This window comes from Antrostomus carolinensis, unplaced genomic scaffold (assembly GCF_000700745.2).
Source record: "Antrostomus carolinensis isolate BGI_N321 unplaced genomic scaffold, ASM70074v2 scaffold2106, whole genome shotgun sequence".
Lineage (NCBI taxonomy): Eukaryota > Metazoa > Chordata > Aves > Caprimulgiformes > Caprimulgidae > Antrostomus > Antrostomus carolinensis.
In genome coordinates, this window is record NW_010320993.1 from 1,706 (window position 1) to 27,414 (window position 25,709).

At 38.3% G+C, this 25,709-nt stretch overlaps 1 protein-coding gene across 8 annotated transcripts in view; it reads left to right on the top strand.

Moving 5' to 3' along the window:
- Window positions 1–3,567: 3,567 nt before the first annotated feature.
- EYA1 (EYA transcriptional coactivator and phosphatase 1) overlaps window positions 3,568–25,709 on the top strand; it is an 83,807-nt gene continuing 61,665 nt past the window's right edge. For 2 of the 8 annotated variants that reach the window (XM_010169744.2, XM_010169745.2), the window contains exons 1-8: window positions 3,568–3,611; window positions 5,032–5,159; window positions 6,984–7,046; window positions 14,666–14,683; window positions 17,285–17,365; window positions 19,252–19,321; window positions 19,701–19,843; window positions 24,067–24,228. In XM_010169744.2, the coding sequence (XP_010168046.1) occupies window positions 5,036–5,159; window positions 6,984–7,046; window positions 14,666–14,683; window positions 17,285–17,365; window positions 19,252–19,321; window positions 19,701–19,843; window positions 24,067–24,228 (661 nt within the window). In that variant the 5' untranslated portion in view covers window positions 3,568–3,611; window positions 5,032–5,035. Of the gene's footprint in view, window positions 3,612–5,031; window positions 5,160–6,983; window positions 7,047–9,628; window positions 9,644–14,665; window positions 14,684–17,284; window positions 17,366–19,251; window positions 19,322–19,697; window positions 19,844–24,066; window positions 24,229–25,709 lie in introns of those variants that run through there. The other 6 variants (XM_010169746.2, XM_029085387.1, XM_010169748.2 and 3 more) reach the window with 6 other exon arrangements.

Below are 25,709 nucleotides of genomic sequence, written 5' to 3' on the forward strand. Positions count from 1 at the left end.
GTAGTGTTGGGGGAAAAGAACTCTCCCTCCCTCTGCCCCTTGCTAAAAATAACAGATATTTTTTTTTTTCCTAAGGAGGAACACTTATTTGAAAAATGCCATTGTCTTTGAAATTTGCTTCTTTAAAGCTGAACTGTGTTTTAAGAAAAAGTGCATGTGATGGTTATAGTTTTCTGGGTCAACTTCTTATTTTCACTTAGAAAATTTATTTTCAGCTGGAAAAATGTTTTAAATCATAGCTATTAAAAAAAAAAAATTGCTCCTAGCAAGCAAAAATACCGTGGAAAACCTGTAATTTAGACAAGTACCTATATTTTGTTTGCTCTGTGCTGCTGAAACTTAGAATCCTTTCCCATTTACAGTTTACTTTTCACAGAACATTATTAACTTTTTGGCTTCATACATGATCTTCTGTCAGATGCTTTTGATTTGTAATTTAGCAAAGTATAATAAACAGTGCAAAAGTCATGAATTTTCCTCCGCATCCTGAGCTCTGTGGTAGGGAAAATGTGATAAAATGTGTACCTTAAGTCTTGTTTGATGATCTCTCAAAGCAAGTTTGCCTTCTGGAAATAATTTCTGGGGTTGAAGAGCATGGTATTAACAGATTTAATGTGGCTATTCAATGGATTGGTGGAGTACTATGTGAGGTTTAACAAAATGAGAGAGACAAATTGAACATCAACAAAACCTACATCTGTGAAGAATTATAAATTTAATTAGAAAAAAGCCAAACTTAAAAGACCTCATTAACTAATCAGAATTTGATGTTACTGGTTTAAGATTCTTAAATGGATGAATTTTAAGTAGCTTTACTATCATTGTCCTTTTTTTCTCACCATGTACTGTGTAGTGCCCAGATCTGCAATCGGTATTAAAGATGTGAAGGTTATTTACAACAATCAAATTATGCACAGTAATATTTTTGAGATATTAAGGAAAATGTGTATTTAGCATGTAAGGCTTTAGTTTAAGTGGAGCGCAGAGTATGAAGGGTGAGTGACAGCTCCTTTTTTATCTTTTTGATTTTTTTTTTTTTTTTTTAATGTGCTCCTTTGGCTGGCTGGGTAAGGCTGTTGCTTTTTTTTTTTCCACTTTCTGTTTGATACGTCAGTTATGTTGCAGAACTTCAATTATGCAGAAATCTGTTGGCAAAATGGGAGAATGTATGAGAGCAAGCACACGCCACCCAGAAATGTTTTTATTTTATGAACTCGTTGTCATAAGTGTGGTTCCTTACTACATTGTAATTTTGTACTACACATAAAAAACTGAAAGCATGTGAAGTGTAGCATTTTGTAAACTGTAACTAATTTCACTCACATCTGTGTCTAATTGTTGTCTGCATTCGCATTCTTGAGAGTAGATTTATTTTTCCTGGACCACTCTGTGGATTCAGCTGACCAGCCTAAGTGAGGATTAGTTGTTTTAAAGTTATTTTGATTAAAGAGTCATTTTTAAATATGGTAACGTGCAACACATGGTTTAAATAATCCTTGAGACACAAAGGAATATTTTTTAAGTATGTCTAATGAAAATGAAGATTATGGATATGAACTTTCACAAATCATAGAGTGTTAGAGGACATATAAGGTATATATTTAATTCACTATGAATGAGCTGGGGTTTTTTTTTTTCCCTGTCTCCCATGAATCCTTAAATGAAATGTCTCTCACTATACACACATGTGCACATATATGTATGTATTGTAAGTGTAGGAAGTTACTATTTTTAATTTGGGTAAACAAAATAGGATTAATTGTATTTTAGACTTCAGTGAAGTATGAATAATACTGGAGGGCACTTTAGAAAACATCTGTTAATTAAAGCATCTATTTGAAAAATGAAGTTTTTTCCTCTTTTAAAAGCTATGTTTTAAAGAATCCTGTGCAAGAGGGAGTGAAGATAGCTCTGTAAGCAAAGTTAGTTCTCACCTATAATTTGTTCCAGGTGTTTAGAAGTAACAGCAGAAACGTATCCTAAGGCACTCTGCTGCCATTTCTGGCATAAAGAACTGAAAAAAAAACCAACCCCAAAACCCAAAATGCACAGTTTTGAATGTATCTGCTCATCTAATTTGATTTGGCATGCAACTATGTATTGAAAAGCACATTATGCCATACTTTAATACCCAGTTATAAAAAGATTGATGTTTTTCAGCGTGCATCATTGCATGCTTCTTGACATCATTTGTAATGTAGTGCACTGCCTGGCTGCCCCTAGCAGTTGTTTACTCTTGCTAGTAGTAATTCTGTCTGTGATTAAAAATAACAAAAAAAAACCCCAAAACAACCAAACCACAACTACAGACACATAAGTAGGATTTGCTTGGATGATTTTTATGGCACTTAAAATGCCTCATCTCTCTTGTCTTTACTCTGTGATCATTTAAGAGATGTCGGTTCAGGTTGAATGGAAACACACATGAAGGATTCTCAATGCAGACATTAAGAGAATATATGCCTTGCCTGGAGAAACTTCTGTGTGCTTTTAAGCTAACAGTGTCTAGCAGTGTATCTTCACCTGAATTTTATCACCTGCTGACAATGGTTACTGGTTACAGAGAAGAGTTTGTTAGCAGAGCAACGGTGTTTTTCTAATAGGATATGAAAATCTATTACTCACCTGAGTTAGAAAAGGAATCGTTTTATTAAACTGAAAAATTATTTCTGGGTTTCCCAGTGGAACCAGATTTGTTTCTTTGATGAGTGACCTCAGAGGTAAATACTACAGCTTCCTCCTATTTATTTAGCCAGAAGTGTTCTTTTAGGTAATTTTATCAGAAATCTCATTAGGGGCTGGAATTTTTACGAGTGAGACCTTGTGCAATAACATGTGGGGTTTTTATTTTAATTCGCCCTGGTTGGAGATGGGCTCATTTTGGAGATGGTTGTGTAATACTGTTGGTCTTATATTGAAGATCTTTACCCTAGGTAGACTTGCCCCTTGTTGTTCCCCTCCAAAAAAATAGTGTCAGCCTCTCCAGTTTGCTTCGCCCCTCGCCTTTGGGGTGAGCTGACTTGCGGGTTCCCTGCTGCCCAGGCACGGAGGAAGGACTGCAAAGAGCAGAGGAAGAGGAAAGCCAACGTGATGAGGGCAAGAAGCTGTCATGAGTTAAAGGGATGGGGAAGAGAGAGAACCTGGCCGGCAGCAAGAGGGCTGGCAGATGCTGGGGGGCTCAGGCAGGAGGGGCTCCCGCTGCCCTTGGCGGGGCGGCTGCGGGGTTACCTTGTCGGGGTGCGTGGCCGTGCCGATCTGTACTGAGCTGTGCCGTGGGAGGAGTGAGCCCCTCTGCAGCTGTCACGGGCCCCTGATGAATCACTATCCCGTCACTTGGCCGCCGTCCCCCGGCGCGGGGAGGAGGGAGAGAGACCTGCCGGGAAAACAACAGTTGAGCCTTCAATTTAAAGACAATATGCCTTTCACGGGCACCGCGCCTGCCTCCTCTCCTTTTGGGTTTAAAGGACAGAATAGTCATCTGTGGTGATATCCTTTCTTTAAATTAAGGCCTTGTAGTAAAGCAGAGTAATAGAGGCTTCTGTTTGTTTCCCTGGTTTACAGGTGCAGAAGTCCCAAACCAGTTCAGATGTTGCTGTTTCCTCAAGCTGCAGGTAAGGATTTGATTGGACATTGCTATTTTTCCACAAACCTTTTATTTATTTATTTTTAAACTTCAGTTGATAAGTAAATATTTATTCTTGTTTTCTGCATTAAGCAGATGAGTAGGTGCTGGAGCGTCGCTTTTACTCGCTGCAGCCAAGTCTGTAAACCACGAGCACGTACAATTTCACTAAATTGTTTGACTTTATATTAGATACTGGCTTTTCAGACCTATTGCGTTATCATCCTTTTTTATGTGTAGATTGGTTTAGGTAACGAAATATAAAATGAAGGATTTTTGTTTAGAACTTGTGATAAAACCTCAGTTAAAAGGTGAAAACTTCATAGCTGAAGTGACGCTTATGCTTAAGGATATTTATACCATTACCGTGGGAGGAATTTTTTATATAATTTAAATTGTCTTTAAAAGAGCCTAAGCATTTCTTCTAAACAGAAAAATTGCTGTTTCAAATGCCTTGAAGGCACAGTAACCTATGAAGTTTCTGCTGGGAGTAATTACTTAGACTGAGCACATCAAATAACATTATCAAAACTTTTAGATATAAAGAAACAGAAGGATGGGGCACTTCAATCATAAGCGTCCTCAGCATCAACCAAGGGACATGTCACGGTGGTGATGGCCATTGGCCTTTTTATATAAGACTATTAAAAACACAAATTGGAAATATTCAGCTGCTAGTGTGCTGCTTAAACATTTAATTTTTGCTTTGAATCGGAATTGCTCTCTCCTTATTTTGACTAAGTGACAGCTGCTGAGATACGGCAGAGTGCTAAAGCATACTAACGCCTATATGGATTCACTGTATGTTGGTCATATCCCTTTTCAATTGGGCACGCTTTATGTAATCCACAAAGCAAACAAGTGAGCAGACATAATAATGTTTTAATGCTGCATTTGTTTCAACGGAAACAGAGGAACAATTAAGTAGTTTGCCAGAGTAAACACATACATCAGGAATATCTCATTCCCTGTCAGTAGATGATAGGTTTCCACAATTGCTTCAAGTGTTTTATTTGGTTTGGAGGCCCATTATATTGCCACTGAGTGGTAAATCTTGAAAAAGCAGAGTGTTAAGTTGTTGTTAAGAGAATAGATGTCTTTGTATATTGGTGGTTCCGTCTTTGTACATATCTTAAAAATACAAGGTGATATGAATGTTTAAAGTACAGTACTTTGTATCTAAATTTTATTCTGTTAGAAGCTGCAAAAATAATTACAATAGCTGGTCAGTTGTGTGTGGGGCTACAAAATGAGTTTAGTACTGGAAAAGATCAAGTTGAGAGAAGCTGTTTGTTTTTTTACTAATTGTTGTCGGGATGTTGATTAATAGCAGGCTACGTCTCATGCAGGTAATTGCTCTATAATCCATTATGAATACATCACTAAAACTAGTTGCATCTTGTTTTTAGGTCTATGGAAATGCAGGATCTAGCCAGCCCACCTAGCCGACTAAGTGGTAGTAGTGAATCCCCCAGTGGTCCAAAACTTGATAACTCCCATATAAATAATAACTCCATGACACCCAATGGCACAGAAGGTGAGCCACCATTTTTTTAGTGTTTCATAGTTTGTTTTGTCTCCTTGTTGTGTTGGTATTCTTGTAGTCAGGAAGCTATGTAGAGAAAATATTTTACTATTTCAGGCGTTCTGTGTTTATATAATATGCTGTGTAGAGCTGATGTTCAATGTTTATCAGTAGTTACTATTATCGAGTTTCAGTAATAGCTTTCTTTCCAGATTTATGTTCCTTTCATGGAGTTTGGATGGACTGAGCAGGTAGTATGTGTAGAGCTAAAAAAAAATTAAAAAATAAAAAAAACCTGAAAGGGTAGTTTAGTGATGAGAAAAAAAGGTGGTGTTTACAATTGTCATACTAGAAAACAGAGTCTTTCGGTCTTTTTCACTATTTTGGTATTTCTTTATGTTCTTGCTTTTTGCATGCTCCTAAGGCTGTGAAAGTTTTGTCAAGTAGGCTAATAAAACTGAGTGTTGAAATTTCCTCAGGCTAGCTTGCTGCTCTGATGGAGTGACCAAAATTCAAACAGGTGTGGTAATTCAATGGGGTAAACTGATACCTATTTTTCAAGAAGCAGTCAGGCAGTTGATAAGTTATGTTTGTTCTCAGTAGAATACTCACAGAAGAACAACCTAACAGCTTTGCTGGTAATATAATACATATTTAATACATATAATACGTATAATGAAACACAGAAGGGTTTATATAATAAGCAGCAAAAAATACTCTTTCCTGTAACATTTATATGTAGAATAGTAGAAAGGATCATACATAACGTTTGGCTCGCTATGTGAACAGGGATTTTAATGCATTGCTAGAAAAGAGAGTCACACAGCTTCAATACTACTGTTCAGTATAAATGTATAGTTAAACAACTGTTGTAGCAAAGGTAGGCTTTTTTTTTCTAAGAACTGGGACACATTAGTGCTGTCAGACTCTTTAGGATTATGGACATGCATTGCATTCTTCCAGGAAAGGCACATGTCAATCAAACAGATGCCGTTCCCCCTCAATTCCCCAAACATCTCTTATTCATTCTAATTGGAGTCCTCTGTAGTGGGGAGAGTTTATGGGTTATTAGATTAACAAGCATTTGTGCCAGAGTTGTGTACAATTTACTTTTTGCTATTGGTGTAGAAGTATTGCTGCAATCAAATTTTTAGCCGTTTGGGGGAAAAAAAAAAAGTAGCTTTTTAAAGAATAAAGTGCTTCATGTGTTGTTGTAGTTTAAGCAGAAAAATATTTAATGTCCATGGATAAGTCTTCTTCCTTTTAAATACCCAAGCATATTATTAGTTTTTTATATAATATTATCAGGTATATACCAGTTTTGGTACAGGATGAAATTACTTGACCCTTTCAAATTAAAATTCCTCTAGCTCACGAAAGCTTTTGCTGTAAACTTCACCAGCTTTTGTATCTTCTATGTAACTTGAAGGTTCTTTAGTAGCACAAAAATAGGGAGGTTTCCTTGAAACACTGAAAGACACTCGCCACCTGGCTCGACTTTTTGGTCTAAGTAGTTGTTGTGTGCAGGCATACACTCGAAAAAATGGGATACTTAATATTACGTTGTCAGAAGTGAGCTGTATACTATATCTATTCATGCACTGACCTCAGGTAGCAAATAATTTTGGAAATAATATCTCAACTTCTAGGTATGTATCAGAGTTTATTGAAGAAAGTAGATTAAAACACAGTAACTTATTTATCTGACACTAGAATTTTCAAGCTCAGGCTTATTCATTTTGGGCGAATTCTACCCGGAAAGCTATAACTGCAATAACATGTTTACCTTCTGAGATGAAACCAAACGGTTTTCTTTTGTTTGCAATTTCCCCTCAGGTGACATGACCCTCCTCAGCACTGCAGATTGGTTGCTAAGCCCTCGCACACAGACCCCCGCAGGTTTGGGTGGCTGCGGTGGGCGCCGCAGGCGTGGGGGCACTCAGCATGCGTTTTCAGATGTTGTCCAGAAAGCATCCCGAGAAATAGCTTGTGCTTGGCGATTCTGGTCTAAACTTTCTCAATTGAAAATTCCTGTCTCTGATTGCTCTTAAGTGACAAATAAGGAAAAGTTTGTGAAAGAAACTTGATTGAATAACATCTTTCTGAATTAGATGTGTGCCGAGAGACAAAATTTGTGAGCGAAGCAGATGCCTAAGAATCTGAAGGTGGAATTTTTACTGTTAATCTGTTTTATCTTGAGAAAATATTTGGTTTGGGTTCCTTGAGCTGCTAAACAGGCTTAAGAAAAAATGGAGTGAATGAAGCAAGAGTTTATTATTTTTTTTAATGAAGGGTGAAGTAAAATTATTTTTTTCTGAGATTCTTGAAGCAGAATCCTGCTGAGACACAAGTGGCAGATTGTAAGGATGCAGTCGTAAGGGCTTGCCAAGCACCTTCCTTAGAATGCTGCAGTGTGGTTTGCTTGCTTGTTGCATGTGGAGTGGAGATGTGGGTTGCTGAACCTTCACATGTTAAATATAATATGTGAAACCGGCTTCTAATCTACTACACAGTCATTCTCACTAACATGAAAAAGCCCTCCTTTTCTGGCATAAGGGACCTTCATGTGAATGAGAAACAGGGCCTCTAGGTATTTGCATGTTATAAATATCTTGTAAAGATATGTTAAATTTGATTTGTCTATGGGTGTGATTTTGGCAGGTTTCCATGCCCTGAAGTGCAGGATGTGTTCACTAGATGAGGAGGGAAAAAAGAAGAAGAAGAAGAAAAAAAACCTGTCCCAAAGTGAAATGGCCCCATTTCAAACAAATGTTCATTAATTCCTCTAAGGCACATTTTCAGACTTGTCTCTTATTGATGTTGTTCTACAAGAGGATGTGGTTGGAAGATAGCTCACTGTTATTAGCTAATATTTTTAGCTTCACACTTAGTGGTAGATTTTCAAAGAGGTGAATGGGGATTTAATTGTGTGATTGAGTCTGAGTTTGATCTCTGCACGCAGCTTTAGTATAATAACTCTTTGTGTGCTTAATTTCACTTTAGTAGAGCAAAATTACTGTAGTGCCAAGCTGACCAGGTAGTGCTGGCCGAGGACTGCAGCTGAAGAAATCCAGGGGGTTTGCGTGACTGCTGTTTATTTCCTTCTATCTAAACATTTTTAAACAAGTCGGACTGACTACCTCTTGTCTCAGATAGCAATTCCTCTACGGGATTCTTTTAGAGCATAGTGATTTCTGTAGAACAAACACTATCCTTTTAAATTGTAGCAGATCATGAGACAGTCTTTGTAGCTCTGGGTGTATGTGTGATGAGAGGAAAAGTAGCATTTCCTTAACATCTTGGTTTAAAAAAAAATCATAGCTAATAAGAAGTAATTACTTTGCTAGTGTTTGCTTTTTTCTTCCTCTTCTCTGGGCCAGGCAGCATGGTCTTCAAACCGGTGATGGGGAAGTAACAAGGAAATTATAGACCTTGACCAGTCAGAAATTTCCCAGGATCAAACACAGAGTAGTAACACTAAAATGTCTGGCTAAAGGCACTCAGAAGAATCAGTCCTGGAAAGCCAAGATGGTGCTGATTATATAAATACTGCAGTATTTGAGTTTTCCATGGTCTCTAAGTGTTTTTCCACAAATTGCCCTCTGTTGTAGGGAACAGCAGACACTGGACACCATTAAAAATTGGCCCTGTATGGCTTGCCTAAGAAAATCTGTTAACAAAAAAAAAAGAGAGAATCAAAGTAGGGATCAAAATGTTCATTGTCATGCTTTATCTCTAGTCTTCCTTTGTCAGCAAGTTGCTGTGGTGGGCTGGTATTGAAGGAGTTAAAGAAACAATAACAAAAGCCAATAATATTACCATTTGTTAAGTTTTATCAGACAACTAGGAGCTATTCCAACAACAGTGCCCACTTTGGTAGATATACTTTAGAGGGGAAAGGCTGTGAGTAATCAATAAATTCGAAAGGAGTAGTAAAGCTGTTTTCCATAGCAGATGGCTGCATCCAGTTTCTGCCTAGAGTGATTTTACTTTTATCTAAAGAATGTAAATCAGTTCTGATGGGTTACATAGAGTGAGAAACAGAAGCCTATGGCCCATCATGATGATGTTTGCAGCTGGAATGGAAAAGAATAGATGAAGATTGGGAGAAGGAGCTGTGTTCTTCCAAACAACTACACTTCATTCACGTTAGAATATGGAGCTGCTTCTGCCTTCATTTTTGAGTGTTTGGAAGGAAGAAGAGAAGACATTTTCATAGGAAAGGAAAATGGATAACAAATTGAAAATCAGATTTTCAAAGATACTTAGGAATGGATGCTTCAAAGGGAGTTGTACATAAAAATTCCTTTGGAAAAAAAAAAAAGGTTCTTACTCTTTAAGTACCTGCTGCAACATGAGAATGAGATCCCACAGAAAGACATTCAAAGCTCCCCACTACGTGACTATCTGATGGGTGGCCATTAGAAAGGTTGTTTTAAGTTTGTTGAACGTAAATCCATCTTCAGAGTTTCAAAAGGCAGTATGTTTGCTGTCAGGTTGCAATATTATAGAATGGAGAAAAAATTGTTGATGTAGGGATCCATATTTAGACGTCCTGAAATAATAGCCTGGTAAAGGCAAATCTAATTGCACTTCAATAGGGTGTTAGTATCAAGAACTATTGATGCTAACTTCTTTACTTACCCTCAGGAGAGTGCAAGAGGACAGTTATGTGGCCAGAGGCAAAGACTACAGTGCTCCCAGGCCTCAGACTGGCAAAAGCAACCTGTGGGTATGTAGGGCTAATTATCTGGTCTTCAGCCTGCCACCACTTCTGGAGGATGAAAACTAGGTGCACATCACTCTGCCCATTTATGTGAAGGCAAGGGGCTGACTTGGATTCTTTCTTCCTTACTCTTCACCTTTTTCTTCCTGCATGTGTTACATTGGCTTCCTTCCAGACTCTTTGTCTTATCTGTGCTTTTATTCTTCTGCTTGCTTAAGTCTTTCCATCTGTTCTGAGCACATGTAGCGTAACACTCTATTATTCCTCTTTCATAGGTTTTTGGTCAGTGAAATAACTTGTCTACTCTTCTGTTGTCTCAGTCCAGCAAATCCCGTTGCAAGGTCTTGAGGAGGAGACTGACTAATAAATATTTATGTATTTATTGTCTTTTCTGTATGCATATGCATCTGTTTGTCAAAGCTTCACCATTTTGTTTTCTCCCATAACATTTTCCTGAAAGGATGGACCTCGTTTAAGTGAAAAGTCAGTAACAATACTGGTTCCCACAGACATTTGAGGGAAAGCGAATACACTTCTTGTAAACATTTTTGCAGCATCTACTGTGCCAGAGTGTGGATGGAGCACGGTGGTGTGAGAGCACCCTCTGAGTGTGCCTGAGGGTCCTAGAGCCCTGCTGGCACAGTGGCTTTGCACAGGCTGCATGATGTCAAGAACCTGTGAAGATGCTCACTACTTCACCAAAAACAGTAACTGCAATGCATCACACTAGGTGCAGCATCTCTCTAGTGGGACCAGCCAGTTATGCACAGTCTGCATGTGTGCAATCACGTGATTGCACAGCATCAGGTAGAAATATCGTACGCCTGGCCAGTAATACAGACGAGAAGTAAATCCAGTCCCTGCTGTCAGTGTGCACCAGGAGAAACTCCAGGGCACAGGGGCAGAACATCTAAATCTAGTCTTAAGATTACACCTTAATAGACAAGAGGGTGATGTTTGAAGAGCCTTACTGACTTCAGAGACTTGTCACCCTTCAGATGATTTAGCACTTCTGTTTACATCCTATAGTCTTCCAAGGGGTTTTGCTTATCATAAGTAGATGAAAAACCATGAAACTTGGTTACACTTCAGGGTTAGATGGATCATCTGATCTCTGGTCAGTGAGTGAAGTACCTGTGCCACCTGATTTGATGAGACAAACTGAAGTGTTTTCTGCTACTACTGGGTGGAGGGGAATGTAAGCTGGTGTTATCATGCTTTGTCCAGGTGAATTTGCCTTTAGATCTGACAGTCCTGGAGTTCAGACCCTGGACAAAAGTAGATATTATTTCCAACTCATGAAAGATCCCATGCACTTTGTCATTCTACTTGTCTCTTCATGTCTCAGTCTTGCATCTTGTGCACCAAAATGGCAGAGCAGGCTTGACTTCTGCATGATGCTCTCTGTTCATGCGAAGCCCTCTGTGCTCCCAGAAGGTAGCTGAAGACAACCTTATTTGCCATTAATGGCTGAGACTGTGGCATTGTGTAGTCATTCTGTCTGGCTTTGGTTAAGGAGTACAGATGTTTTACATAGATGTAGTGCAAACTGTTATGCATGTGCAGGGGAGTTGCTATGGTCAGATTTCCAATTGAGGATTTAAGAAGGGAAAAAAAACCCAAACAAAATCCCCAAATAGGTCATAACACCTCTAGAAGGATTGTTTCTGGATATATGCTGTGTTTGGACATGAGATACAATCATTCACTATAAATTAACAAGTGAGTGTGAAGGAGTAAGAACATTACTTTGACTCAGATATTCTTATTTCCTAAGTGTAGTGAATGAGACTATTTTAACCCATGGCCGTATTTGTCAGGTAAATATCCAGGTTAAATCTTGATTAGCAGGTACAAATACCATAAAAACTTGTTTCCACCCAGATAGTTTTGAATTTTCTTTCTAATTTTGTACTGTAGTGGTGACACCATTTCTTTGTAAATTTAAGGCTTTTACTACTAGGTGAGCAGGTACAATGATATTAAAACTCTTTCAGTTGTAATTCATAACATCAGAGGAAGATGAGGGTTGTGGCGGAACCGTGCATGCAGTGAAAAGCTAGGTGTTAGCTGCAGCCCAGATACTGCAGAAGTTTTGAAGCCTTGTCACATCAGAGGACGGGAGAGGAGGAAACAGTCTGGGCTTGAACTAGAATGTGCTGCTTTGAGCAGGGACTTTCTCTGAAAACTAACTATAAATTTAGGCTGGAAATTACCTTGTAGTAATTACCTTCTGGTAATTTCCAGTCAGTGAGATTCATGAAGAGTCCTCTGCTTTGAGAAGCAGGAGTCAAGTAAGTTTATCAGGCTTCTTGGTCAGGAACTGATGATTTGATAGTCTAATAAAAAGAGAGAATAATGTCCTGGATAGGCATTAGTATAATTGAGTAACCTGTTTATAAATAACCTGTGACTTTGAGTAACCTGTTTATAATTGCAAGATTCTTCAGTACAAAGAGAGGAGAGTTTGAATAAAACAATGGAAAGTATCATCAGCTTAGATATTCAAGGTGGAATTTTCTCCCCTTGTTAACGACAATTATCTTTGAGCTTTCAGATGAACTTTGGGCTTCTAGTGGGTACAGAAAGAAGATGGTATCAAGCAAAATATTGTATAAATAGTAATGGATACATAAAATACTTAATCAAGATACCTACCTGGTGTTTAGTTGCTAACATTGTTTGAAGATGTCACCTTGAGAAAAACCAAAATAGGGATAGAGGTTGTATTTATACATATGTCTATAAACAAACTAACAACCTCGCTTACTTGAGACTCTTTGTGCCCCATGAACGCTGAGAGCAATCAGCCAGGGATGATTTCATTTTGCCCACTTAATTGTATAATACAAAGAATGTAATGTTATAGTATTAATTCAGTCTTAAAATTGAAAAATTAAAACTGATTTAGTAAGTCAGCCATGTTGACAGTCTTTTTATTCTGGTTTAATGTATATGTCAGAGCTGTTAACGAAGACTAGTTCAGTAGAGCAAGCCTTATATGTGTTTTAGATAATTAAAGTAATTTTAAAAGGATAATTAAAAACTTTTTTTTTTTTTGCATGCTTAAAGGTGCAATCTTTATGATATATTCACATGACTCTTGTGTTAGGAATGGACAAGTATTAGGTCTCTAAATCCGTATTTAAAACAGCCAGCATCTCATTCCTCATAGTACTCTTTACTGCTATATATGCCGGTGACTGTGACAAGCTGTGGACTCAGAAAGTTGTTACTTGGCCAATGAACCACATGAACTTGTGGGTTCTGGTCTGAAGTTCTGTCTCTCAGTGGAGTTCAGAAACTACCATTTAAGTAATTTTTAACCACCTTTTGTAATATGGCTGACAAAACAGGGCACATTGCCCTTGCAATCTGAGTGTCTTAAGAAGAAATATCTTGAAAATATCTTGACAATCAGTATAACATTAGATCAGCAGTTATGCTATCTCAGAATTTTTGTGCTTGTTTTCTCAGAGCTAGCATGTGTGTTATTATCTGTTACTCCTATTTTTTCTATTATTCTGTTGTGTTGTTTTCTTCTATGGTTTCTTTTTAAATCTTATTTTTAGAATCTCATAAATGACTAGAAAATAAAAATAAGGAAGAAAAATGTCTCCCTGACACAGCTTATTAAGCTCCTTGGTGTATAAATCAAACCTATATCAGTAATTCTAAATATCTGTAGAATTTTTGTAGCAGATTAGGAATATGTTAGATTTCTTCTTGAACTTCTTGTTGATAATCTGTTTTGTTACATGAGTGATTTTGCTGGCACTCAAATTTGGTAGCATATTGCTAAATCAGAGTCTATAATGCAAGTCTGATAATTCTACACCTCTGTAAAGGTCTGTTTCGACAATGGAGCAGCAGAAATGGGAATTCTTCTGTTTTGCTTTCTGTGGTCTCTGCCACAACTGAGCACGCTGTTGAAAGTTACTGGCAAGCTTGCAATGTGTTCTGCGTAGATGTGGCAATATTCCCACTGATTACCCAGTGTCATCCTGTGAAAGCTTAGGACACGTTACAGAAATGTTAATTGTCATGGAAAATGTGGAGAGCTGAAATCCAGAACGTGCTTAAGGAGCATGCAGCAGGGCCCATGCCCTTCCAAAGCGTTGCTTCCTTGGACAGCTCCATACATCTCTCCTGATAGACATGGATTACTGACGTGCTACTGTGATAGAGTGGCAGACTTGTAACCTTAGGAAATCCCTTCTCAGCTCTCTTTAACCATGTTTCTATGGGGGAATATGCTCTGCTATAGGTCAGTTTTTGTCTTGGACAAATGAGGGACCTTAATTTGCAGTGAGAATTCACATGCTGAATATTTCCAACTGGTATAACTATGGCTGTTTCTTCTTAATTTATTTATTTGTATAGCAAGCTTTCATCCTCTTGAAGTATTTTCAGGTTCAGATAGATGGAAATATGCAGTCATGTTCTGGCATTTTGATTTAAATACCTGGGGAATGGAGGGCTTTCCAGTTCCTATCCATCTTTATTAAATTCTTGACTAGCTGTGGTGCAAAGGTCTATTAAGGTCATGGTTGTTCCTTAAGATGACTTGATACGGCTTATTTATTATCACCGTACTAATGGGTGTCCGGATGAGGGAACAGCCTTTCTTATCCCGTTTTTTAATATGTTCAAGAAATAAAACAGCTGAGAGAGGAGACATAAGGACAGTTGTTATGAAAATTTGTGAGCATCTCATTCAGCAACTGGAATTCATTTCCATGAAGAAGTCACTGCATTGGATTTCTTATATATTTTCCTGTATCTTCAAAAGTAGTAAGTTTAGTAAACAGCATTGAGTTATATAAAATGTTGCACTGAAGTATTGCTCTGAGTCATAGAGACAGAAATTCAATTTTTATGAGTTTTTCCCCCAAGTGGTATCTTTAACAAGGATCTGAAATACAGATAAGTGGCAAACGGTTCATGTGAAGTCGGCTTTAAAGCCAATGGCAAGAGAGGTATTTAAGTCCACTTACGAAGAAATTATTCTAAAAATCTTTATCTAGAGCAAATGATGCTCTAGATCACACACTCTATGTTGTGTGAAGTGGCTCAGTGTGGTCCTTGGACTGCTAGTTTATGGTGATCCAAACAATGATATTTTATTTTATAAGGAATATAGAATTGTTTCTTCAGTAGAGAAGAGAGGAAGAGTTTAGAGAAAGCATATACTGAAATCTGCCACTCTTTACCCCAAGTTAGGTTGATCTGTCTCATCTTCATCTCTTTTCCTCCCCATAGCTGTCAGCTACAGAGAAAAACATTTTTCTTTCTTATTTCCAAAAGTAGAATTGCATTATGGAAATTAGGTTTGGGAAGACTTGCAAATTTTGGAGAAATCTGGAATAATTTGTGAAGGAAATATTAGTCTGTAAAATCTAGTTGTGATAAACTTCTAAGAAAAAGCAGAAGATGGTGTAGATGCTATAATTCTTGATATCTAGATTAATGAACTGTTTAGAAATTGCTGTGAAAATCTGATAGTTTCTGGAAAATGGCTTGGGATAGACAATTTGCAACAAATACTTTGTTGCATTTGTGCGTTAGACCTTCAGTATTTAGTTATTAAATGGATGTTGGTTATGTTATATGTTGTGTTTTTAAGAAATAAATTTGTATTAGAGTTGCAGTTTAGATCATGAGTGTGCTCTTGAAGTGAAACTCTTGATCACCCCTTGTTACCACATGTTAATTCACCTCGTGGAGCCTCTTGGACTTCACTTCTTTCAGTAAAGTTGTTCTACAGGAATACAGTTAATGTTCTCTAGCTGCTGATGGGCACTCCGTCCCTGGGACAAGACTAAACCTATCATGAATAATATCCCCAAAATGCCTAAACTGTCAATACTGGGCCTTCTACACCAACTATTTTACTCTGTGAAACTTTTCTCACTGGGCTGCACTGCTTGCTAATACAGAGGTAGCAGAATTTTGTGTGGAGCTAGTACTGATCTCCCAGGCTAGCATGTGCAGACAAAACATCCTGTGTGAGAATCAAAAGAAAGTAGTGGATGATTAATAAAATCTTGAGAGATTGCATGTAAATGCTGTGGATAAGGTCAGGTGAAGGAAATAGTGAGGGATGCAGACATAAGAATTTGGATTGGCAAGGAAATGAAAGGTCCTTTGTCAAAAAGGGAAAGTGCCTCTCCCTTACCCTTTGCAAGCCTGGCACCAAAAGGGTTTTTGCTAGTGATGGTTGCGATTCCTAAACACGTACGTGGAGACAAACATACATGCATACATGTGCACCTATGTCAAGATGACAAAAAGGTTTTACATGTCAAATAGGGTGCACTTTACCTTGGTTTTCTTGGGTTTGCTTTCTGCAGTGTTACTGAACTGCCTCACTGAAAGGTCAGGTATGCACCAGTGCTGGTGCGTGGGAAGCGGTGAGATCTTGATAGTAAGATCAGTTCCATTGTTTTCTGAAACATCATCCTCAGTTGCTTTTGTTGTGCTGTAACTCCAAAAGCAAGGTGTGTGAAAATGTATTTGAGAGATTGCTGTGCTGATGTGGTAACTTCCAGGGAGTGAGTATTGTGCCTGTTTGCATCCATGCCAGGTCAGCCCCATCCCTGTGCCACGGATCAGAATTCTGTTGTTACTGTGATTGCACAAGAGTAACAGAAAGGGAAATCTGTTTATTTACTTGAGGCTTTATTAAAAGACATTAATTAATAACTAATTATGAAGCAGCATGAGCCAGGAGAGAATTTCTTACTCTTGTTCTTTTTTACTTTCTGACAGCTGTGTTGGGTCACAGGTGCAGGGGGAATAAAATGTAAAAGCATTCTTTGAAGTGTGTGGTGAGGTCCATGTCCCCTTTGTTTATTCAGGGTTGCTGAGTATAAAATTGGTTTTCATTTTGAGGGGAGAAATCCACCATGAGGAAAGCGTTTTACTTCATCATAAATGCTAACGTTTTTCCTCTCAATAGTTATTTGGATGGGAAAAAAATTAAGCAGCCCTCAGAGAAACTACTTTAAAAATTATTTTGTCTTATGTAAATTGCTGCCTTTCAAGGCTGTAAATATCTGAGTGACCTGATTTAAATATGGACCCTTATTGTTGGGTCTGTGGGATTAAGAGGAATCAGGACAGGTGCAGAGAGTTGCATGGGGACTTCTGGTTTGTTACAGTGGCTCTTATTCCTTGGGACAGAAATAACCCTCTTGATCATTTTATATGTATGTGTAAATCATAGCTGCCAGTACTTTGCATTGTTTGTATACACAAATACATGAAATGCAAAATATTGATAGCCATGATTTAAAACATTTTTGGTGGATTTTTGTTTTATTGAATTTGTGGCTGTAGTGAGTGTGTTTGCATGCCTGTGCAAGAATATTAGGTGCATATAGAATATATTTTATTTATATTTCTGTAGTTAAAACAGAACCAATGAGCAGCAGTGAGATTGCTACTACTACTACCACAGACGGGTCTTTAGACAATTTCTCAGGATCAGGTAAGGAATAATCAAAGATTTTAAGCTTAGCATTTTTTCATTTACTATTTGCTTATCCCATGTGGTTTAAACCTGTGCACAGCTGTTAAAAAGCCTTGTGCACTTTGCAGCTTATGCCTATTTCTGTTCATCTTACTCAGACAGCGTGAGGCAATAGGAGTTTTCCCCGATTAAGGAGCATTACAGCACCAGGCTTATTAATGTCCGTTGGTGTCTATGGTGAGAGTCTCACTAGGGAGTATTGTGGCCCAGAGGAATTACTCTTTTGTTTTCTGTGAGTAAATATACCTACCTCTGTGATTAGTTTTGTAATTGAGGGGTAGGTCTTCCTCATTTATCATTATTTATTATTATCAAGATATTCATCCTTTTATCAAGCTTTTTTTCTTCCTGGAAGCCAAACACATTTTAGCTTCTAACATACAGGAGACAAACACTGTGAGAAAATCCTAAGATGTTTGAACAGTTTTGCATGCGTATGGATTAACCATGGTATTTCTAGCACATTGTTTTTCTGGTGCAAATCAAATAAAAAAGGATCTAATGCTATGTCACGGGATTATATTTCCAGAGTAGCACAATTTGACATCTCGCAGGCTCCAAGTAGCCAACCCTTTCCTGGTCTTGTCACAGCCTCCGTTTTCTGCGCATGCTGTAGAGTATGAAAGTATCAAACAAAAAGAGTTTCTAGAGCATTTTAAATCTCTAAAAGAATAAAATGTAGTGTGTTTAATAGTTGCTACGTACATCTGTGGTGATCCGACTAAAGGTCGGACTGTCACATTTGACATATCTGCAGCCTCATAAGCCATGGAAAGAAAAGCTTTCAGGTGTGGGAGGCATGGAAAGAGATTCCCAACTTCCCTCCATGCTTCGCGAGCGCTCCCAGAGTGTAAAGATGATGGATTTTCCCCGTAGTTGGCCAGGAAAGGGGTAGCTGGTGAAGGGTAATTATCCGTGCTTTGTTTATTTCCAGGTACTTAGCAATAGGGCCTGTTGTTTCTCTGGCTGTCTGATTTTACAGTAGTCTCATAACCTGCTGCTGACCCCTTCCTGGCAAAGGCCTCGAAACCAGCCTGGGGACCTGGAGAAGGAATGGCACCCGAGCGGTAACCAGAGAGGGAAGGGCTCCCAAAAGCAAGGCCCAAAGCACTCTGGCACATCTGCCATGCTCTCAGCAGCGCCCAGAAATACCAAAATAAATTGAGATGGGTTGCCGTCAAGCTCTGTCAGCAGTGGGAGAGAAGCTCGCTATTTAGCCTGCGAGGCTTCAGTGTTTTGCTAAGAACACTTGCACATTGATCGTGACATCTTTATGCAATACTGACTATTTTGAAGGTCTGAAAACATTTTAGAAAGAAGATAAGATGAGGGAAGAGAGAAGGAAGTGTAATATGGTAATAGATCTTCTGGATTATGGAATTATTTTTTTTTTAAAAAGAAGCACGTGCTCTGAAGTTGGCCATATGTTTTTAATCGAGGCATGCATAAAGCTCCTTCATAAAATGTAGGTCTTAAAATTCTAGAAGTTAATAAAATGTTGCACTTGAGATATCAATAATCCTTTGAAAATATGAAGGGAAATGTTTCCATTAGGAAATAGGTTGTTTGCATTGAAAATGTTGTCGGTGTGTGAGCGAAGAATAAACTATTGCTAAGGAGTTGTACAAAGGGGCAATTTAGTATTTGAAATTCGTAATCAAGATTTTAATATTAAGCATTCTCATATAGTTGCTGATAAAATATTATTTTCCATCTAAGGTATCAATGATATTGGAATTTAATTAAAACCTTGTTAATACTCTGAAATTCTATTAGGAAAAAAAATATTTATCTTTGGTGTGTGTATTTACACTTCTGTGTGCTTTCTTTTCTCCTTGGTGCAGCAATTGGAAGCAGTGGTTTCAGCCCAAGACAAACACACCAGTTCTCCCCACCACAGATTTACCCTTCTAAGTATGATATCTTTTAAAAATAATAATAGTAGTAGTAGTAATAATAACTGAAATAGGCAGATTTTAACCTCATTTAAAATTATAATTGGGTCCATCTGTTAAATCATAATTTAAACTGCAGCAGCTTCTAGGAAAAAAAATACTTTTTTAATGCTAAGAACGTATTTGAAAAGTATTTGAAAAATTCTTATTTTACTTATACTTTTATTATTGGTTTCTTATTGTTGTTTTATTTTTATCTTACAGTTTCTGTTGTCTAGCTCAGCCTATGGTTATGTGTTAATGAAGTAGCAGGGTTATAATAAGGGTCAAAATAAGTACACGCATATCTGTCTAATGCAGCGTCTATCCTATTTTCTGTCATTTGTAATCAATAGCAGACCATACCCACATATTCTTCCTACCCCCTCTTCACAAACGATGGCTGCATATGGGCAGACACAGTTTACAACGGGGATGCAACAAGCTACAGCTTATGCCACCTACCCCCAGCCTGGCCAACCCTATGGAATCCCTTCATATGGTAAGAAATCATGTCCATGTTATTTGCTTCTAGAGGTAAATATTTTTTAGAACAAGATTACGTGACCCTTGCATCAGTGCTTAGTGGGACAGCTGTGCTCTTGAGCATTTCCTATGGAAGACTGGTAATTTCCCCATTGGAGTGAGTGATGCTTAATGTATATATGAAAGAGCTAAGAAGCTACACAAGAGGATAACTCTGTTTTGGGATCAAGGAGAGAGATTTTTTAGGTTTTTATTGCTGGTATATAGAAAACAAACAAAAAAACCCAAACCAAAACACAACAGCACTGAAATGGGAAAGGAGATTTGGGGACCTCCATTACACTGGCACAGCTCCTGGTGCCTTGCCGAGGAGCTCTGCTCTCTGGCAATGCAGTAGGGTAAGTCGGTACATAAAGGTCCGAATTTCATCTGATCCAGATTACTGGAACCCAAGTGAATCGGTGAAGCTGTGCTGAATTTCAGCAGGTGAAAAACTGATTCAGAAAGACCCCCACCAAAAAAAATCTCACTTTCAATGTTTTAAATCTCCCTGGAGGTGAAAATTGAGGTAAATTGCCACTAAAGCTCTGTCTGCCTGGTGAAGGAGGTGATAGTACTAAGTAGCAAATATTTAAAAAAAAATTTAATTTAAAAACAAGCTGCTGTGGGTGAGACCATTTTGCTGCCAGACTGTCTGCTGGCAGACCACATAGCAGTTCAGCAGTGAGGATGCATTATTAGAAAATAGGTCTTATATTCCTCTGGAGGAATATATTAAAAATATACAATCCACATACTTTTAGCAGTATATTTTGTAAAGAAACATTCAGGTTTTGTAAGTTTTATACCAAAAGAACAGAAGTTGCAGTACAAGCTCTGCCCCTTAAAATCCTTAAAACTTTTAAGTGCAAAACTGTTGAATTTTTCATCCTGAAATCCGCAAGCTGCAATCCACTGGGTCTCAAGGATATCCTACAGCAGATTATTGTGAACAGTAGGTACAAGAAATATATTATTATTTCCCCTTAATTAAAAAAAATGTGTTTCATTAATAGATCATCAATAATTATGATAGAAGGAAGCATTCTGCCTGTGGCTCCAGCCTTGATTACTTACTGCCAAAAAAATGGTTACAAACATGAATTGGATGTTTCAGTTGTCGTCTGAATCCACGTATTTTAAGCTTACACAAACAAAGTACTTTAATGATATTTAAACTACATTTTCAAGGCTAAGGAGTTGGACATTCTTCCCCACCACCACCACGAGCTCATGTTGCTGATGAGAGCTTGTCTGCCTTTTCCAGCTGGTTCAGGTGGTGTGATAACAGACGACCCCTTTTCCCACCATGCTCTTCTTGACCCGTTTCTCCTGTGGGCACCTCGTGTTTATACTTGGCTGGCTATAGTGGCTTGGGCAGCTCAAACAGTGACTTTTTTGTTTTTTGCTTGGTTCTTCTGGATGAAATCCTGACCTCCCTGAAGTCAGCTATAAAACTCTCACTGACTTTATCAAGGCCTTGATTTCACTACTTGAGTTTAGCCATCATGCTGTCATCAGAGCTCTACTTGAGAGTTGCTTTACATGGCAACTACTCGCTGGGGGTTAACATGCCTGCCTGCTCTTTTGTTTTAGTTTGTTTTTTTGCCCATGGCTAGGACTTTGGATAATTTTGCCTAGCATTTTACTTCGCAGAGCTGCTTTTGACTACTGAACCCCCTGGCTCCTGAGCCAAGTGGATTTTAATGTGTTTTGTTCTTTTCAGACAGTGCCTCATGACTGGGTCTAAGGTGCTCCTCACTGATGTACTTTATAGCAGTAATATTTAAAAGCAAATAACTATTAAAAAGTTTTAGGATCTAACACCATATATATTTTTGCATGTTTAAGGCATATCTTATAGTCCATGTTCCCAGAATAAATTACATGGGGAGCACTGGGATGCTCATTTGCAACAGACAAGAACTGAAGCCTTGTTTAGAGCCAAAATTCTCCTCTTGGGTCTGCAGCTTAGACCCTATGTACCATCTGCCTTGCCTTTCTCTCATCCAGGCAGTGAGCTTTCCAGCAGGTATAAAGAGAGGAGACTTATGATATATGTGAAAGGAAAAACTCTGAGTTGGAGTAGAGGGCTCTTTCTTTTTGTGTCTTTACTCTGGGGCTTACTGGAAAAAAAAGTATTTGTGAATTCACATATCAACATCCCTCAATTTTTCTCTCTAGGGCAGAGTTTGGGAAGGTGCTGTCTTGAATGCATCTCTGGCCTCTCTATTTTCCACTCCCCCACCTCCACCATGCTGCAGCCATGCAGGCAGGAAGGGGGGTGGAGGGGAATGCCACTGACAGCTGCCTCCCAGGGGCTCCTGGCTCTGGTTCATCTGCAAAGCCCCTGAGGAGGCTGGAGAATTTCCTGAAGCTCCCTCCTCCTGCCTGCTCCAGTACCAGCATCTAGCAAAGGCTTTGCTTACCAACTTCTTTTCTTTCCAGATACTGTCAGTCCCCTTATATTTTCTCGCTATCCCTTTCCACTTCCTTGCATACGTTAGACTTGGGAGAAGGAGAAGGGAGCATCAAGGTTTGATGAATGAAGGGCTTCTGGATGGCAGCAGGTGGGAAGAATAGGTCCCAGGAGATGAAAGGCTCTTCATAGCGTGAAGGTTTGCAAAAGGCCACGTCAGTGCCAAGTTGTCTTCACTCAAGTGGCATCATCCTGCCGCTGCCTTTGATTGTCTCCTCCTGCTCTGTCTGAGATGGAGAATTGAATCAGGCTGTTAAAGCTGGACTAGACATGTAACGCTTGATTTAGTTAAACTTTCTCTAAGCAATATTTGATCTGCATTTCAGAAGTCCTTAAACAGACAACAAATAGGGATCATTGATACCAAAACATCCATAGCAGGAATTTCCCTTTGGAAATGAGTTGTCAAATTCATCATTGGGTGTTGCTTAATTGTAACATGAAACAGAAGCAGCAAGTAAGCACCAGGGAAAAACAAGCAAACAGGGTTAGTCTGGCAGTTAGCAGGTCTGGCAGAAGGAATTAAGGGTAATTAATGAGAGCAGCTGAAAAATAATGATTTAAATGGCAGAAGAAAATATGCTGCCATTTGTATAGGGGGAGATAATGAAGTTTTGCAAACACAGTAACTTCTCAGCCCTCTCCGACTTTCAAACATTGTTGAATATTGTTTTTTTAAAAAAATCCAACCAAGAAATGGACTTAGATTAACAGTCATTTTCAAAGGAATGTTACTAATTCACACTTAGTTAATTCAGTTCAAATAACAGTGGTTTCTGAACAATGAGGTATCACTGAATGCCACTGTGAAACCTAAGAGTGTTGTATTACTTTTCCATTGCTTTGGCTATAATTATTTTTAAATGGTAGTTCATGTTGGGACAACCTTATAATTAAAACTAAGAGACAGAGGCTGAATTGTGTGCATCTCCTCAATGTTTCACTTGGTGATATTTACTTGCTTGTTGCTGTACAAATTGGAGGAAGAATCACTGAAATTGGGAGGCAAGTCATTCATTTAATTGGACTTTGGATTTTTTTTATTACTAAATCTGGAAATGCGAGGGTAATGTGATGTGTAATGGATTTCCCTGTCAATGCAGATTAATGACTCTCTGCTATGTTTTTCCCAGTTTGGGAGATTGTTTCAGGAATAGTTCCTGTCTATTAGGTGTTTATTTGTTAAAAGACTGAATGCCTCCTGTAGTGTTTAATTAGCTTTGAAAATCATCATTACACTTAATGCTGCTAGTTCTCTTTCTCTGCTTCTAATTCCTTAGAAAACCATTGCACTTGGAGCCATGTAATTTTCGTGTAGGAATATTATACAATGCAAATCTCAGTTATGTCATTAATAGCTGAATGGCAGGAGAGCTTGGCTATGCTATGCTTCATTAAAATCATATAAAGTTGCTAATCTACCTCTGTGAAATGTCATGAATATATGGAAAAGTTAGCCTCTGGCAGGAAAGGAAAAAAGGAATAATGCAACTTCCTGTTCATGTATAAATTTCTTTTGCAGTTATTGGAAACACAGTTTTGAATTTAACCTCTCCCTGGTGAACTTCAGTTTTATGTGTGCTTTTAGACTGCTCTTACCCTGTTCATTTGTGCATGCCCTTGGTATTGGTTTTCTCATGCATGCAATAGTACGTATATGTTAAAAGTGCTGTTAATTAAGTGATTTTATTTTCCATCCCTGTTTGAATATGAACAAATAGATTTGCTGTCACTAACTGATTTAGGTGCATTGTGGGCAGGCATCAAGACAGAAGGTGGATTGGCACAGTCACAGTCACCTGGACAGACAGGATTTCTAAGCTACGGTGCCAGCTTTAGCACACCTCAACCTGGACAGGCTCCCTATAGCTACCAGATGCAAGGTCTGTATAAACAGATGTTACCATTCATTAGATATAGTTAATGCTATGGGGTTTTTTTACCTCCTTATTTCTTTACATTCCTGGGATAAAAGTGAATGTTTGCTTGAGCCCTTACCTCTGATGTTATTGCAGTTGGAGCTGAAATGATGATTGCCTTTGCTGAGAAAAGCTCTCAGCAGTTTGCAAGATCCCTTGCTTAGTGACTTCACTAATTTTTAAATAGTGAAGTGTTGTAGTGTTACTACAGTAAAAATGCATCTCCGAATAGCAGTAATTTAAAAAAATAGTGAATGTGACAAAGTGACTCCTGGAAAATGTGTCAGGATTATGAATTTAGGAAGTGCCAAATATAATTTGGCACCTGGGTATGTTTGGGGAGGGAGAAGAAGATAAAAATACTTACTGCAGCTGTGTAGGTAGCTAAGCAATGATTGATGTCTGTTTCTTTGAAGTCTATTTAAAAGCTGTAAGTCCTTGTATGTACGGGTTATTATTATCAATTTTTTTTTGTAGCCTTACTTGCCTGCTTAGTTTACTTATATCTTTCCACCTTGTTCTCCCAATTCCTTTTTCCCCTTCTGTATCAGGAAGTTTCTGGGTGTACCTGATTCAGGTACTGATTCACTACTTTAAGGGATATTTAAAAAAACCCTTTGTTTACTACAGATAGCTAATTTTGGATGTCTGCTGCAGGACTTTTCACCCCTGAATTTGAAAGTTGAAATCAGGTGTGTTGCAGATTTTAGAATTATTGAAATTAGTAATCACTCACAGAATTGGACCACATTTTTAAAAAGTTTAGCATGTCTCTTTATTATTATCATGCTCCATTTAAATTCTACACCATCATGTAGACACTCCATGAATGTCTTGAGGCAGAAGTCTTTTCAGACACCAAGTGAATAAGGTTTTGCTTTTGTTTCATGGCTTTAAGGGTATATTGATCCAGTTCTTCACTCAGACGCTGAGAGGTGGTTTTTGTTTGGTTTTTTTAATCCTCTTTTGAGCTGCGTTGAGTAGCTCTGTAGGACAGAAGCGACCATCTGACATCTGAAGTATTGCTTACTTGTAGTGTCCTCTAACAAGAGGAAGACAGTATGAGAGTAATATGCAAACTTTCATCTACATGCTGAATAGTGGTGAACTTCTACTCATTGGAGTAAATATAACCATAACCAGGTTATTTGTTTTGCTTGCTGCAGATAGCCACGCTAAAAAAAACCCAAACAGACATACCTACCTCTGAAAAACACCCCTACCTTTTGTAGGAGAGAGCTCAGCTATGAGGAACTCCTGGATTGACATTCCAGCTTTTAAGGAACTGATAATTCATGGTCACTAGGAAACAGAGTTATTGAAAAATCATGTCTGTGTTGGCTATAATTTCTATTGCTGTAGTGCCTTCATGCCACAGTCATATATCGGGATCCTGTTGTGCTGACTTATACAGCCAAATGAAAATAATAGTCCCCATAGAAGCT